Raw genomic sequence first — 15,655 nt, 5'->3', positions numbered from 1 at the left:
TGACTCTTTGGAGTACGAGTTGACGAACCCTGGGGGAGACCTAAATTATGTTTTTAACTGGACGCTTTCCCTTTGGTCCTGTCTTGAATTGTATTGCTACTTCTTCCTTAAATTCTTCCTCTGAAATATTTTTGCTCAAGTTGATCTCGTAAAGTTCTTGTAGGAAGTCCTTAAGTGTTAATGTAGCAGGTGTCTGATAGACAGCCAGAAGTAGTCTAAGTGTTCGGAGCTCCTCACATTTGTTATTCTTTAGCTGTGCAGTTTTCTCATGATTTTTTTCCATCCTCTTATGTCTCTACTTCCAGAATCACTGTATTTGCTGTCGACCTAATGGTTCAAATGGTTCAAATGGCTCTGAGCGCTATGAAACTTAACATCTATGGTCATCAGTCCCCTAGAACTTAGAACTACTTAAACCTAACTAACCTAAGGACATCACACAACACCCAGTCATCACGAGGCAGAGAAAATCCCTGACCCCGCCGGGAATCGAACTCGGGAACCCGGGCGCGGGAAGCGAGAACGCTACCGCACGACCACGAGCTGCGGACTGTCGACCTAATGGCCTCGATTTTGATCTTATCTTGTCTAGGGTTGATAGTCATTGTTAGGGTTTCTCTTACAGCCTTTACGTCGTGATTATTTGCTGATTTAAACAAAAGTACACTTTCTGTTTGTCTTTAGCTTGTTCAATGTGTTTTTCAACCTTCCTTATTGGTTTATGTGTTATGCCGTCTGCAGTGACTGCCGCAAAAGATAGTGGAACGGGCTTGTTTTCTATTTCAAGTCTTTGATTCTCTTCTTTAAGGTCTGTTGTTTCTTCCTCCAGGCGCTGGATTTGTGCTGCGAATCTGGGGCATTGGCAACGGCCAGTTCTTTCCGCACTCTGTGAGCCTCTTTACGAAGTTGTTCGTTTTGGTCTACTAGTTTACACCGTGTAAGAGCAAACGCCCATATTTTATTTCGTACATTGGCTGAGATTGCAGTGGTTGCCCTCTTCTGTCTTAGTTCGCTTACAAATTCAGGCAATATGTCATCAATTACAGCGATCTTGTCTGCTGTTGTCGCATCCAAGTGTCATATCCGCAGAATTACTTCGCCTCTCTACACCAGTATTACATGCGTTATTTTCACCCCTTGACGATGTGGCGCTACCACTGATGGGACTTGCTGCGGCTGCTGCCAGCTCGGGCCACTGAATTTTTCGTGTCTACGCTTAAACGTGGAGACGGAGCCGGCAAAGTCAAAGAAATGCGACACACACGGCTTAGGTTTTTCAGTGTGCGAATTGTTGAGAGTTAGCGTCGCCTTTGTGTTGACATAAGTCTTCTATGAGTCTAAACAGGCTTCTAAGGTCCACTCGCCTCCCACAACAATGTTTATTAGCAACAGCAGCAGTAGTAGTACGGAGGTATGCTGTCTGCAAGGCCATCGTTTGGTTTCGCTCGCTGAGACACCTGTCTAGATGCGCGAGGCGAACAAGAACAGCTGAAGGCTGCTGACGCGTCGGTTGCCGTTGCCGTTCACGGCGAAATCGGTGCATTGCTGCGAGGCAAGGCGTGGCGCGGCGTGCTGACGCGTGAGAACCGACTGGCTGATGCGAGAGACCGACAAGCGCAGGGCTGGCGGAAGGGCGGCGAGCCCTCCGCTCCCTCGGTGTACAAGCGCCCCGACGTATGAATAACCACAAAACTTTATTCACTCTCCGTATGTAAATCACAATACCTAACGAGTAAGCAATTAACATACTGAATGAACTTTTCACTCTGCAGTGGAGTGTGCACTGCTATGAAACTTCCTGGAAGATTAAAACTGTGTGCCGGACCGAGACTCGAACTCGGGACCGCAACGTCCGTTCTTCCAGGAGTGCCAGTTCCGCAAGTTTCGCAGGAGAGCTTCTGTAAAGTTTGGAAGGTAGGAGACGAGGTACTGGCGGAATTGAAGCTGTGAGGGCGGGTCGTGAGTCGTGCTTGGGTTGCTCTGTTAGTAGATCACTTGCCCGTGAAAGGCAAAGGCCCGGAGTTCGAGTCTCGATCCGGCACACAGTTTTAAACTGCCAGAAAGTTTAATAAACACACTGTGTGAAAAAACACTCCCGGCACATGCGAACGTAAACACCAACTGTTCCTGCTCAGTTTTAACCTAAGAAAACTGCATCGAGGTGCGGAGCCACGTCACGGTGTTACCGGCTTGGCAGCCATCTTGGGTGCGAAACGGGAATGTTCAACCTGGTGCATAATTCGGACGATTGCCTTCAATGCTCACGGCGATTTTGCCTGATTGGCATACTGATTCTGGACCCTATGGCATTCGAACGAAAGCTTTTTGGTCGCCCTCTATGTATAATTGTGTGTGTGTGTGTGTGTGTGTGTGTGTGTGTGTGTGTGTTCAAAATGGTTCAAATGGCTCTGAGCACTATGGGACTTAACATCTGAGGTCATCAGTCCTCTATAACTTAGAACTACTTAAACCTAACTAACCTAAGGACAACACACACATCCATGCCCGAGGCAGGATTCGAACTTGTGACCTTAGCGATCGCGCGGTTCCAGACTGAAGCGCCTAGAAGCGCTCGGTCACACCGGCCGGCTGTGTGTGTGTGTGTGTGTGTGTGTGTGTGTGTGTATGTATATGTGTGTGTGTGTGTGTGTACGTGCGTATGTGTGTGTTAATGCGGGCGTTCGCAAATGATACTGTGTTTATAGGAATTCACAACGCCAGGAAACCGTAGCGCATTGTAGGAAGACTGCAGAGAATTAATTGTTGTTGCGGCGGCTACCAGCTGATTCTCGCCCTAAACTGATGTGACTCAGTGCCCGTAAACAGTCGGAAACTCTTCTTATTATTTGATTACACAATCTGACGATTGTTCACTAGAAATTGTCGTTGGAATTACATAACGAGTTGTGTATATCCGGAGCTATTTAAATTGAAACGACGACATAACTAGGAAAAACTGCCAGACTGAAATTCCTTCGAGAAATCCTAAGGAAATACGTTTCATCCACGAAGGAGGTCGTTTACAAAACCATCGTTCGGCCGATTCTTACATTCTGCTCATCAGACTGGGGTCCTTGTTATGTTGGGTTAGTAGCGGCGATATGTACAATCCGAAGAACATCACCAGGTTTCATCAGGGTTCGTTTAATGAGCACGAGGGAGTGAAGAAGATGTTCATCCGACTCCAATGGTAGTCACTGCAAGACAGGCAATGCACGTTAACTCAGAGATCTACTGTTACAATTTTGCGAGCGTACGTTGGAGGAAGTGTGAAGCAGCGTGACACTTCCTCCCACATATCGCGAAATGTCCATGACAGTAACATCAGAGGCGTTCTAACTCTTACAGAGCATAGAACAAGGCACAGTGGAAATGATAGTGTTACACTGCGACATACAACGAAGGTGGTTTGCCAAGTATAGATGTAGATGTAGGTCAAGGGGACAATAACACCATTACCATTTTGGGGTGAAGAGGTGCAGCCCAGTATAACGTTAGAAAAGTAAAGCTGTTGTCCCATTCTGCTCAAGTAAGTTTTCAATGACTGCAAAGCCGAGGGGTATTTTCTTACGATTTCTATCAAATCGACAGGGCCAGATGACATTGTCGTTATGACACTCGAATTGTGTACTGAAAGAGTGGATGTTCAATTTTTGTCTACCTATTATGATTTACATTTTTCATGGTACCGCAAAAGACAAGTCAGCACAAAGCTGTGACGATTCGTAAATTAGACGACAGCTATTTTCGTTTTTCAGCCATGCCCAACAAGAACAACCACCCTGTCCCCGCTTGTTAGAGAAATAAAAGTAAAGTGTGTCCGATGTACCAATTCAAAAAGATTTTTTATGTAAGATAATGAATAAATGTTTAGCTTTCCAGGTAACAAGGGCAACATAACGAAGAAACATTTTTTCTTTATTGTTTTAAGGTGGATGGAGCACCATAAATGAATCGAAAAATGGAGTCTGCACAGGAAAATGCACGGCTCGTTTCTTGGTTTGTTGAAACGAAGTCAGATACCCAGGTTCAGAGAAATTTCCAAACGGAATACGGGAAACCACCATCCTCTCAGGCAACAAAAAGAAAATGGCACAGGAGCTTCATGGAAACAGGAAGTGAGAATCTGAGGCACCACATAGGCAGGGCAAAGAGAAGTGACGAAGATACGCAGATAATTCGACAGGTTTTCCAGCGTTCACCACGGAAGTCTGTTCGTAAGGCATCAAAAGAACTGGGAATCCCTGGTATGACAATGCACCGGATACTCTGAGAGCGTTTTTATCTGTTCCTCTGAACTTGGGTGTCTGACTTCTTACCAATAAACCAAGCCATTCACTGTGTCTTTCCCTGTACAGAATCAATTTTTTGATTCATTTGTTGTGTTACAGCCACCGTTCAACAACAAAAAAGACTTTTTTCAGTTATGTTGCTCACGTCACTTGTAAACGTAAAACAGTTAATCATTATCTAACAGAAAAAAATGTTGTTGAGTTGGTGCATCAGCCAAACTTTTTTTCTCAAAGTTAATTAAGGTCGAGTCTTACGACACTGAAATTATAACTTACCTTTTGGGACACCCTGTACAATAGAAGATGTGACAGTGCTGTCAGTGGGTGGTACCGGTGAATGGAAAGATTGAAAAACAAAAACTAAACTATAATCAATTCTTGAGTCGGTTAATTATAACAATTGAGGAAAAATTCTATGAAAAGGCGTAGTAGCGGCTCGTGCGGGCTAAGAAAATGGGTCTTGAACATGCCCCTATGGTACCACAGACACGTTCTGTAATGAAGTGCAGTGCGTACAATGTATTCACTAGCATGTCAGAAAAAAGATCAATGAATCACAGTGTACCTGTAAATACACTAGTGGCCATTAAAATTGCTACACCACGAATATGACGTGCTACAGACGCGAAATTTAACCGACAGGAAGAAGATGCTGTGATATGCAAATGATTAGCTTTTCAGAGCATTCACACAAGGTTGGCGCCGGTGGTGACACCTACAACGTGCTGACAGGAGGAAAGTTTCTAACCGATTTCTCATACACAAACAGCAGTTGACCGGCGTTGCCTGGTGAAACGTTGTTGTGATGCCTCGTGCAAGGAGGAGAAATGCGTACCATCACGTTTCCGACTTTGATGAAGGTCGGTAATACGGAACGCCGTGCTGCATCCCAACGGCCTCGTATCACTAGCAGTCGAGATGACAGGCATCTTATCCTCATGGCTGTAACGGATCGTGCAGCCACGTCTCGATCCCTGTGTCAACAGATGGGGACGTTTGCAAGACAACAACCATCTGCACGAACAGTTCGACGACGTTTGCAGCAACATGGACTATTAGCTCTGAGACCATGGCTGCGGTTACCCTTGACGCTGCATCACATACAGGAGCGCCTGCGATGGTGTACTCAACGACGAACCTGGGTGCACGAATGGCAAAATGTCATTTTTTCGGATAAATCTAGATTCTGTTTACAGCGTCATGAGGATCGTATCCGTGTTTGAGGACATCGTGGTGAACGCACATTGGAAACATGTATTCGTCATCGCCATACTGGCATAACACCCGGCGTGATGGTATGGGGTGCCATTGGTTACACGTCTCGGTCACTCATTGTTCGCATTGACGGCACTTTGAACAGTGGACGTTACATTTCACATGTATTACGACCCGTGGCTCTTCCCTTCATTCCGTCACTGCGAAACCCTACATTTCAGCAGGATAACGCACGACCGCATGTTGCAGGTCCTGTACGGGCCTTTCTGGATGCAGAAAATGTTCGACTGCTGCCCTGGCCAGCACATTCCCCAGATCTCTCACCAACTGAAAACGTCTGGTCAATGGTGGCCGTGCAACTTGCTCGTCACAATACGCCAGTCACTACTCTTGATGAACTGTGGTATCGTGTTGAAGCTGCATGGGCAGCTGCACCTGTACAGACCATCCAAGCTCTGTTTGACTCAATGCCCAGGCGTATCAAGGCCGTTATTACGGCCAGAGGTGGTTGTTCTGGGTACTGATTTCTCAGGATCTATGCTCCCAAATTGCTTGAAAATGTAATCACATGTCAGTTCTAGTATAATATATTTGTGCAATGAATACCCGTTTATCATCTGCATTTCTTCTTGGTGTAGCAATTTTAATGGCCAGTAGTGTAAAAACTAATTAAGAGAAAGCTGTCATCTCTAAATTACAATAATTTCAAACGACAGTGAAATGTATAACTAGTAAATGAAATGGAAAACCCCTGTGAGACAACGTACCTTACCACTCAGGTGCGTGTCATTGGTAAAAGATACAGTGGCCGGCTTGGTTACTTTGAACAGCCAGAGCGTAAGGTTCTTGTCAGGGATGCTCCTCAGGTCCTTAGGGAGCGAAGGGCGGAAGGCGACGCGGACCCACAGAGCAGCAGCCTTCACCCGCAGTTCTGGGCCAGCTCCTTCCCCTTCCATTTCTTGAAATCGAGAGAATTCAAGAAGGGTCTGGCCATTTAAGGTGTGACCTGGAAACATAAAGAGTACAGTTGTTAGTTGTCTGGACACATGAACTGTAATTGTTATTTTTATTGTCTAAATACAGACAGCAAGTAAGTAAAAAAAAAAACATATATGATCGTGCCCAACGTAAAGTACTGAGGGACTGGAAAAAAAGCGCAGGTGACGCCTATATACACTCCTGGAAATGGAAAAAAGAACACATTGACACCGGTGTGTCAGACCCACCATACTTGCTCCGGACACTGCGAGAGGGCTGTACAAGCAATGATCACACGCACGGCACAGCGGACACACCAGGAACCACGGTGTTGGCCGTCGAATGGCGCTAGCTGCGCAGCATTTGTGCACCGCCGCCGTCAGTGTCAGCCAGTTTGCCGTGGCATACGGAGCTCCATCGCAGTCTTTAACACTGGTAGCATGCCGCGACAGTGTGGACGTGAACCGTATGTGCAGTTGACGGACTTTGAGCGAGGGCGTATAGTGGGCATGCGGGAGGCCGGGTGGACGTACCGCCGAATTGCTCAACACGTGGGGCGTGAGGTCTCCACAGTACATCGATGTTGTCGCCAGTGGTCGGCGGAAAGTGCACGTGCCCGTCGACCTGGGACCGGACCGCAGCGACGCACAGATGCACGCCAAGACCGTAGGATCCTACGCAGTGCCGTAGGGGACCGCACCGCCACTTCCCAGAAAATTAGGGACACTGTTGCTCCTGGGGTATCGGCGAGGACCATTCGCAACCGTCTCCATGAAGCTGGGCTACGGTCCCGCACACCGTTAGGCCGTCTTCCGCTCACGCCCCAACATCGTGCAGCCCGCCTCCAGTGGTGTCGCGACAGGCGTGAATGGAGGGACGAATGGAGACGTGTCGTCTTCAGCGATGAGAGTCGCTTCTGCCTTGGTGCCAATGATGGTCGTATGCGTGTTTGGCGCCGTGCAGGTGAGCGCCACAATCAGGACTGCATACGACCGAGGCACACAGGGCCAACACCCGGCATCATGGTGTGGGGAGCGATCTCCTACACTGGCCGTACACTACTGGTGATCGTCGAGGGGACACTGAATAGTGCACGGTACATCCAAACCGTCATCGAACCCATCGTTCTACCATTCCTAGACCGGCAAGGGAACTTGCTGTTCCAACAGGACAATGCACGTCCGCATGTATCCCGTGCCACCCAACGTGCTCTAGAAGGTGTAATTCAACTACCCTGGCCAGCAAGATCTCCGGATCTGTCCCCCATTGAGCATGTTTGGGACTGGATGAAGCGTCGTCTCACGCGGTCTGCACGTCCAGCACGAACGTTGGTCCAACGGAGGCGCCAGGTGGAAATGGCATGGCAAGCCGTTCCACAGGACTACATCCAGCATCTCTACGATCGTCTCCATGGGAGAATAGCAGCCTGCATTGCTGCGAAAGGTGGATATACACTGTACTAGAGCCGACATTGTGCATGCTCTGTTGCCTGTGTATATGTGCCTGTGGTTCTGTCAGTGTGATCATGTGATGTATCTGACCCCAGGAATGTGTCAATAAAGTTTCCCCTTCCTGGGACAACGAATTCACGGTGTTCTTATTTCAATTTCCAGGAGTGTATAAGAAGGGTAGAAGGACGGATCCTCAAAATTACAGACCAATATCCTTAACATCGGTTTGTTGTAGGATTCTCGAACATATTCTCAGTTCGAATATAATGAATTTCCTTGAGACAGAGAAGTTGCTGTCCATGCATCAGCACGGCTTTAGAAAGCATCGCTCCTCGCAACTCGCCCTTTTTTCACATGATATCTTGCGAACCATGGATGAGGGGTATCAGACGGATGCCATATTCCTTGACTTCCGGAAAGCGTTTGACTCGGTGCCCCACTGCAGACTCCTAACTAAGCTACGAGCATATGGGATTGCTTCCCAAGTATGTAAGTGGCTCGAAGACTTCTTAAGTAACAGAGCCCAGCACGTTGTCCTCGATGGTGAGTGTTCATCGGAGGTGAGGGTATCATCTGGAGTGCCCCAGGGAGGTGTGGTAGGTCCGCTGTTGTTTTCTATCTACATAAATGATCTTTTGGATAGGGTGGATAGCAATGTGCGGCTGTTTGCTGATGATGCTGTGGTGTACGGGAAGGTGTCGTCGTTGAGTGACTGTAGGAGGATACAAGATGACTTGTACAGGATTTGTGATTGGTGTAAAGAATGGCAGCTAACTCTAAATATAGATAAATGTAAATTAATGCAGATGAATAGGAAAAAGAATCCCGTAATATTTGAATACTCCATTAGTAGTGTAGCGCTTGACACAGTCACGTCGATTAATTATTTGGGCGTAACATTGCAGAGCGATATGAAGTAGGACAAGCATGTAATGGCAGTTGTGGAGAAGGCGGATAGTCGTCTTCGGTTCATTGGTAGAATTTTGGAAAGATGTGGTTCATCTGTAAAGGAGACCGCTTATAAAACACTAATACGACCTATTCTTGAGTACTGCTCGAGCGTTTGGGATCCCTACCAGGTCGGATTGAGGGAGGACATAGAAGCAATTCAGAGGTGAGCTGCTAGATTTGTTACTGGTAAGTTTGATCATCACGCGAGTGTTACGGAAATGTTTCGGGAACTCGGGTGGGAGTCTCTAGAGGAAAGGATGCGTTTTTTTCGTGAATCGCTACTGAGGAAATTTAGAGAACCAGCATTTGAGGCTGACTGCAGTACAATTCTACTGCCGCCAACTTACATTTCGTGGAAAGATCACAAAGATAAGATAAGAGAGATTAGGGCTCGTACAGGGGCATATAGGCAGTCATTTTTCCATCGTTCTGTTTGGGAGTGGAAGAGGGAGAGAAGATGCTAGTTGTGGTACGAGGTACCCTCCGCCACGCACCGCATGGTGGATTGCGGAGTATGTATGTAAATGTAAATGTAAATCTTTCAGGTTCTTTCGTAATGAAATGTGCAGTTATCCTAGATGCTATTAGCACTGTTACTAAACTATGTTGCGTATAGCGTGTATACAAAGTAATCGCGAGTAGTGAACTATCAAATGACTCAAGTAATAGTAAGTAGAACAGTATATAGATCAGCTTGGTTCCTGAAGTGTTTAGTTTCTGAGTTAATGCCAATGACTTATTTTCTTACGTATTTCGTTGCTTCTTGAAAGTAACTTTGATATCAAATGTACCCATAGCCGAAGACACTAATGCATATGTGTTCCATGTTAATCGATTAGTGGGCAGCTTGTCCGAGTCGCGCTTGCAGGAGACATTTAAACCGCTGGTATCAGACTGGTATGGGGCAGAGAGGTGATAACGTAAAGTATCACCTGACGTTCTATGAAAAAATGCGTTTTTAACCATCAGCTGTTTATTTTAAAACATAAATGTCGACCGGTTTCGGTCATGGACCACCTTCACAGGAAGTAAGATGAAAACAGATAAGGTAAAAACACATTTCATGTACCATTTAGACTGATATGACGTCAATACTGTCATAATGAGAAATCACAATCAATAGTCAAGTACAGCACTTCCAGAAGCCACGAATACGATTCACAGTGATTAATGTCACTAGGCTATGCACGGTTGGCAGTGGCGTGTTTGTTGCTGTTAGAAGTACATCTACATGACTACTCTGCAATTCACATTTAAGTGCTTGGCAGAAGGTTCGTCGAACCACAATCATTCTATCTCTCTACCATTCCACTCCCGAACAGCGCGCGGGAAAAACGAACACCTAAACCTTTCTGTTCGAGCTCTGATTTCTCTTATTTTATTTTGATGATCATTCCTACCTATGTATGTTGGGCTCAACAAAATATTTTCGCATTCGGAAGAGAAAATTGGAAACTGAAATTTCGTAAATAGATCCCGCCGCGACGAAAAACGTCTTTGCTGTAATGACTTCCATCCCAATTCGCGTATCATATCTGCCACACTCTCTCCCCTACTACGTGATAATACAAAACGAGCTGCCCTTTTTTGCACCCTTTCGATGTCCTCCGTCAATCCCACCTGGTAAAGATCCCACACCGCGCAGCAATATTCTAACAGAGGACGAACGAGTGTAGTGTAAGCTGTCTCTTTAGTGGACTTGTTGCATCTTCTAAGTGTCCTGCCAATGAAACGCAACCTTTGGTTCGCCTTCCCCACAATATTATCTATGTGGTCTTTCCAACTGAAGTTGTTCGTAATTTTAACACCCAGGTACTTAGTTGAATCGACAGCATTGAGAATTGTACTATTTATCGAGTAATCGAATTCCAACGGATTTCTTTTGGAACTCATGTGGATCACCTAGTTTAACTTGTCGCGAAATTGAAGTAGATAATTCCTGTGAGTTAGTATGGGCAGAGGTCATTGTTGGCAACCGTAATAAAATAATAATAGGTTCCTTTTACCGACCTCCCAATTCAGATGATACAGTTGCTGAAAGGTTCAAAGAAAATTTGAGTTTTATTGCAAACACGTACCCGACTCATACGATAATAGTTGGTGGTGACTTTAATTTACCCTCGATATGTTGGCGAAAACACATTTTTAATTCCGGAGGTACGCATAACATATCATCTGAAATCGTGCTAAACGCGTTCTCTGAAAATTATTTCGAGCAGTTAGTTCACGAGCCCACGCGAATAGTAAACGGTCGTGAAAACACGCTTGACCTCATAACAACAAATAATCCTGAGTTAATAAAGAGCATCAAAACCGATACAGGGATTAGTGAACACAGGGTTGTCGTAGCGAGACTGAATGTTGTAATCCCTAAATCTTTCAAAAATAAGAGAAAAATATACCTATTCAAAAAAGCAGATAAAAATTCACTTGACGCCTTCCTAAGAGACAATCTTCACTCATTCCAAGTTAATAATATAAGTATAGATCAGATGTGGCTTGAATTCAAAGAAATAGTAACGGCAGTAGGTGAGAGATTTATACCAAATAAATTAACAAACGTCGGAGCTGATCCTCCTTGGTACACAAAACGGGTGAGAACACTATTGCAGAAACAACGAAACAAACATGCCAAATTTAAACAGACGCCAAATCCCCATGATTGGCGATCATTTAGAGAAGCTCGAAATTTAGCGAGGACTTCAGGCCGCGAGATGCTTATAACAGTTTCCACAACGAAACTTTGTCTCGAAACTTGGAAGAAAATCCAAAGAGATTCTGGTCGTATGTGAAGTATGTTAAGCGGTAAGAAACAATCAATGCCTTCTCTGCGCGATAGCAATGGAGATACTATCGAAGACAGTGCTGCCAAAGCAGAGTTACTAAACACAGTCTTCCGAAATGCCTTCACAAAAGATGACGAAGTAAATATTCCAGAATTCGAATCGAGAACAGCTGCCAACATTAAGTAACGTATAAGTAAATATCCTCGGAGTATTGAAGCAACTTAAATCACTTAATAAAAGGAAGTGTTCTGGTCCAGACTGTATACCAATTAGGTTCCTTTCGGAGTATGCTGATGCATTAGCTCCATACTTAACAATCATATACAACCGTTCGCTCGACAAAAGATCGGTACCCAAAGACTGGAAGGTTGCACAGGTCACACCAATATTCAAGAAAGGTAGTAGGAGCAGTCCACTAAATTACAGGCCCATATCGTTAACGTCGATATGCAGCAGTATTTTGGAACATATATTGTGTTCAAACATTATGAATTATCTCGAAGAAAACTGTCTATGGACGCACAGTCAACATGGGTTTAGAAAACATCGTTCCTGTGAAACACAACTAGCTCTTTATTCACATGAAGTGTTGAGTGCTATTAACGAGGGATTTCAGATCGATTCCGTATATCTGGATTTCCGGAAGGCTTTTGACACTGTACCACACAAGCGGCTTGTAGTGAAATTGCGTGCTTATGGAATATCGTCTCAATTATGTGACGGTATTTGTGATTTCCTGTCAGAGAGGACACAGTACGTAGTAACTGAGGGAAAGTCATCGAGTAAAACTGATGTGAGTTCTGGCGTTCCCCAAGGTAGTATTATAGGCCCTTTGCTGTTTCTTATCTATATTAACGATTTGGGAGACAATCTGAGCAGCCGTCTTAGGTTGTTTGCAGATGACGCTGTCGTTTATCGACTAATAAAGTCATCAGAAGATCAAAACAGATTGCAAAACGATTTAGAAAAGATATCTGAATCGTGCGAAAATTGGTAGTTGACCCCAAATAACGAAAAGTGCGATGTCATCCACATGGGTGCTAAAAGGAATTCGTTACACTTTGGTTACACGATAAACTAGTCTAATCTGAAAGCCGTAAATTCAACTAAATACCTAGGTATTACAATTACGAACAATTTAAATTGGAAGGAACACATAGAAAATGTTGTGAGGAAGGCTTACCAAAGACTGCGTTTTATTGGCAGGGTACTTGGAAAATGTAACAGATCTACTAAGGAGACTGTCTACACTACACTTGTCAATCCTCTTCTAGAATAATGCTGCGCGGTGTGGGATCCTTACCAGATAGGACTGACGGAGTACATCGAAAAAGTTCAAAGAAGTGCAGCACGTTTTGTATTATCGCGAAATATGGGAGAGCGTGTCATTGAAATGATACAGGATTTGGGCTGGACATCATTAAAAGAAAGGCGTTTATCGTTGCGACAGAATCTTCTCACGAAATTCCAATCACCAACTTTCTCCTTCGAATGCGAAAATATTTTGTTGACGCTGACCTACATAGGGAGAAACGATCACCACGATAAAATAAGAGAAATCAGAGCTCTTACGGAAAGATATACATGTTCGTTCTTTCCGCACGCTATACGAATTTGGTATAATAGAGAATTGTGAAGGTGGTTCGATGAACCATCTGCCAGGCACTTAAATGTGATTTGCAGACTATCCCTGTAGATGTAGATATAGATGTAGATGAATGTCAAAGGGTCGAAAAATCATGGAGGAGTATATACACATGAAACTTCATACAATGGTCTACATCTGATGCTGACTATTGTCTTTGCTAGTTTCATATCTATATGCTCCTCCAAGATTTCTGGTCCCTTTGACATTAATCACTTTGAAGTGTATTCATTCGTTACATTCACACTTCGTAATCATTCTAGGATTGGTCTCACAAGTGGTATGTCAGCCACCTTATTACCAATGGACGGAAATCTTCCGCCTGTTTTACCTACGACTGAGCCTATGTCATCATTCCACTTCACATCCAGACGATCTGATACACCCCTGAAATGTTATCATGACCGGACTGAAGCTATTTTCATATGATACGTAGTTACAGGTAAGTACAGAATATGCAAAAAATCTAAGGTTACTTTTATTATTGTTTGAATTGTCATTAGTATACAGCCTGAACAGCAAGGCTCCCAAGACACATCTCTGGCGCACACTTGAAGTTACTTCTATATCTAGGTATAAGAACTGAATCAAGATTACTTGCTTCGTCCTTCCTACCAACAAATCCTCAACCCAGTCAAAAATTTCAGTCTGTAGCCAATTTTTCTCTTAAAAGCGTTGTTACGGTAATGAGCCAAATGATTTTCGGAATAACATGCCAAATATTTTCCATTTTGTTCGCAACGCACTAAGGTGGTGTGCTAAACCATTGTATTCTGTAAGAGTGAGCACTTCGAACATTTTGCGCAAGACGTTGTGAACAATTCGTGAAATTCGACAAGTGGCAAGTGTAATGAACAGTTGCTTCAGCTGACATACTATGAGCGATAGTCTCATCAGTCGAAAGCTAAGTATTTCCGTACCCAAGTTGACTTGAAGTTTTCTTTTTATATGAAGGATCCGAACCCTCAGTATTGACACTACGATAATATTCAGTGAACATAGACCACAGTTAAGTGAACATAAAGTAGCACAAAAAGTAGTGCAGTATAATTAAAATTATGTTGTTGTTGATTGATACTTCATGCAATATATTTCTAAAACAGATTTACTTACAAAGAGCAATGCATTTCTGCCATTTAATTTTTTATATCTAACACAATGCCAAATGCGTCCGATGGCGTTGTTTCTCACATATTGCTTACCTACGTTATTATACGACAATGCTCACAGTTTAATACGTCGTGAGTGTCACGACTTCTCTTATTCACCTTGTAAGGCATATGTTGTCTTCTTATCTCTTTCATTGATTCTAGGATAGGTTTACTTAACTTAGTATCATATAATGTTTTTGCCTGTTTTCAATTCTGTGAAGCAATACCGCTGCTCAGAGGAAATTCCGGAAACCCACATTGAAAATGAGTCAAGAAACGCACCGCTTCCTACCATGTAATGACTACGAAGCTAAAATAGAGAAATTCGGGAGCATGCAGAGGGGTATCAACTATCGACTGCCTTTCTTCCAGCCTACCATATCTGATTGTAACAGGAGGAGGAGAATATTACAGTGGTACCCTTCATCACACACCGTACGGCAACTTAGGGAACCAACTGCTGTGCCGTAGCCGCGGCATCTTCCCATACTCTTCAATGGTTGCTACATTTTGGTCTTCTAAGTCCTATGAAATTACTAAGACTGTCCTTAATTTGGGCTTTTCTTCGAAAACATTTATTGTAATCCATGCGATGTTCTTGCATCCCTTAGTCATCTACCCCAGTGAGTATCGATCAGTATGTAATACGTGCCTATGCTGAGGTAAAATAATTGTCTGTGAAATACAAATACAAAAACGATGATGACAATTTACGTATTGCACATGCTGTCAATGAACGACACGCAGTCATGCGCTTCTTCATTAGAAGCAATAACAAACCGGGAAACCGTCATCAGTAGAATTTGGCACAGATTTAATAATCGAGGGCTAACGGACGGCAGCGAATCGAGTTCCGCCCCTGACGTTCTCGCCGTTCATTCACGGTCTATAACGCTTCAGAAACCGTGCTAGGTAGAGCAGTGGTTGACACACTGGACTCGCATTCGGGAGGACGACGGTTCAAATCCGCGTCCAGCCGTCCAGGTTTAGAATTTCCGTGATTTCCCTACATCACTTAAAGGAAATACCGGGATGGTTCCTTTGAAAGGGCACAGCCGATTTCCTTCTCCATCCTTCCCTAAACCGAGCTTGTGCTCCGTCTTTAATCAACTCGTTGTCGACGGGACGTTAAACACGAGTCACCTCCTCCCTCCTAATGCCTTAGAGCAAATGAAGTACTGTGGAG

The 15,655-nt window shown here is 44.3% G+C and overlaps 1 protein-coding gene across 1 annotated transcript in view; it reads right to left on the bottom strand.

Annotated features, from left to right (window-relative positions):
- Window positions 1-15,655, bottom strand: part of LOC124556388 (inhibin beta chain-like) — a gene marked incomplete at its 5' end in the record, with an annotated part of 316,914 nt that overhangs the window by 26,311 nt on the left and 274,948 nt on the right. Inside the window, one exon of the mRNA XM_047130352.1 lies at window positions 6,275-6,513. Within this exon, the coding sequence (XP_046986308.1) occupies window positions 6,275-6,513 (239 nt within the window). The remainder of the gene's footprint in view (window positions 1-6,274; window positions 6,514-15,655) is intronic.

The sequence above is a fragment of the Schistocerca americana genome, chromosome X (assembly GCF_021461395.2).
Source record: "Schistocerca americana isolate TAMUIC-IGC-003095 chromosome X, iqSchAmer2.1, whole genome shotgun sequence".
NCBI classification, from domain to species: Eukaryota; Metazoa; Arthropoda; class Insecta; order Orthoptera; family Acrididae; genus Schistocerca; species Schistocerca americana.
The sequence above is the reverse complement of the archived record's forward strand: the minus strand, read 5'-3'. Positions and strand labels throughout refer to the sequence as shown.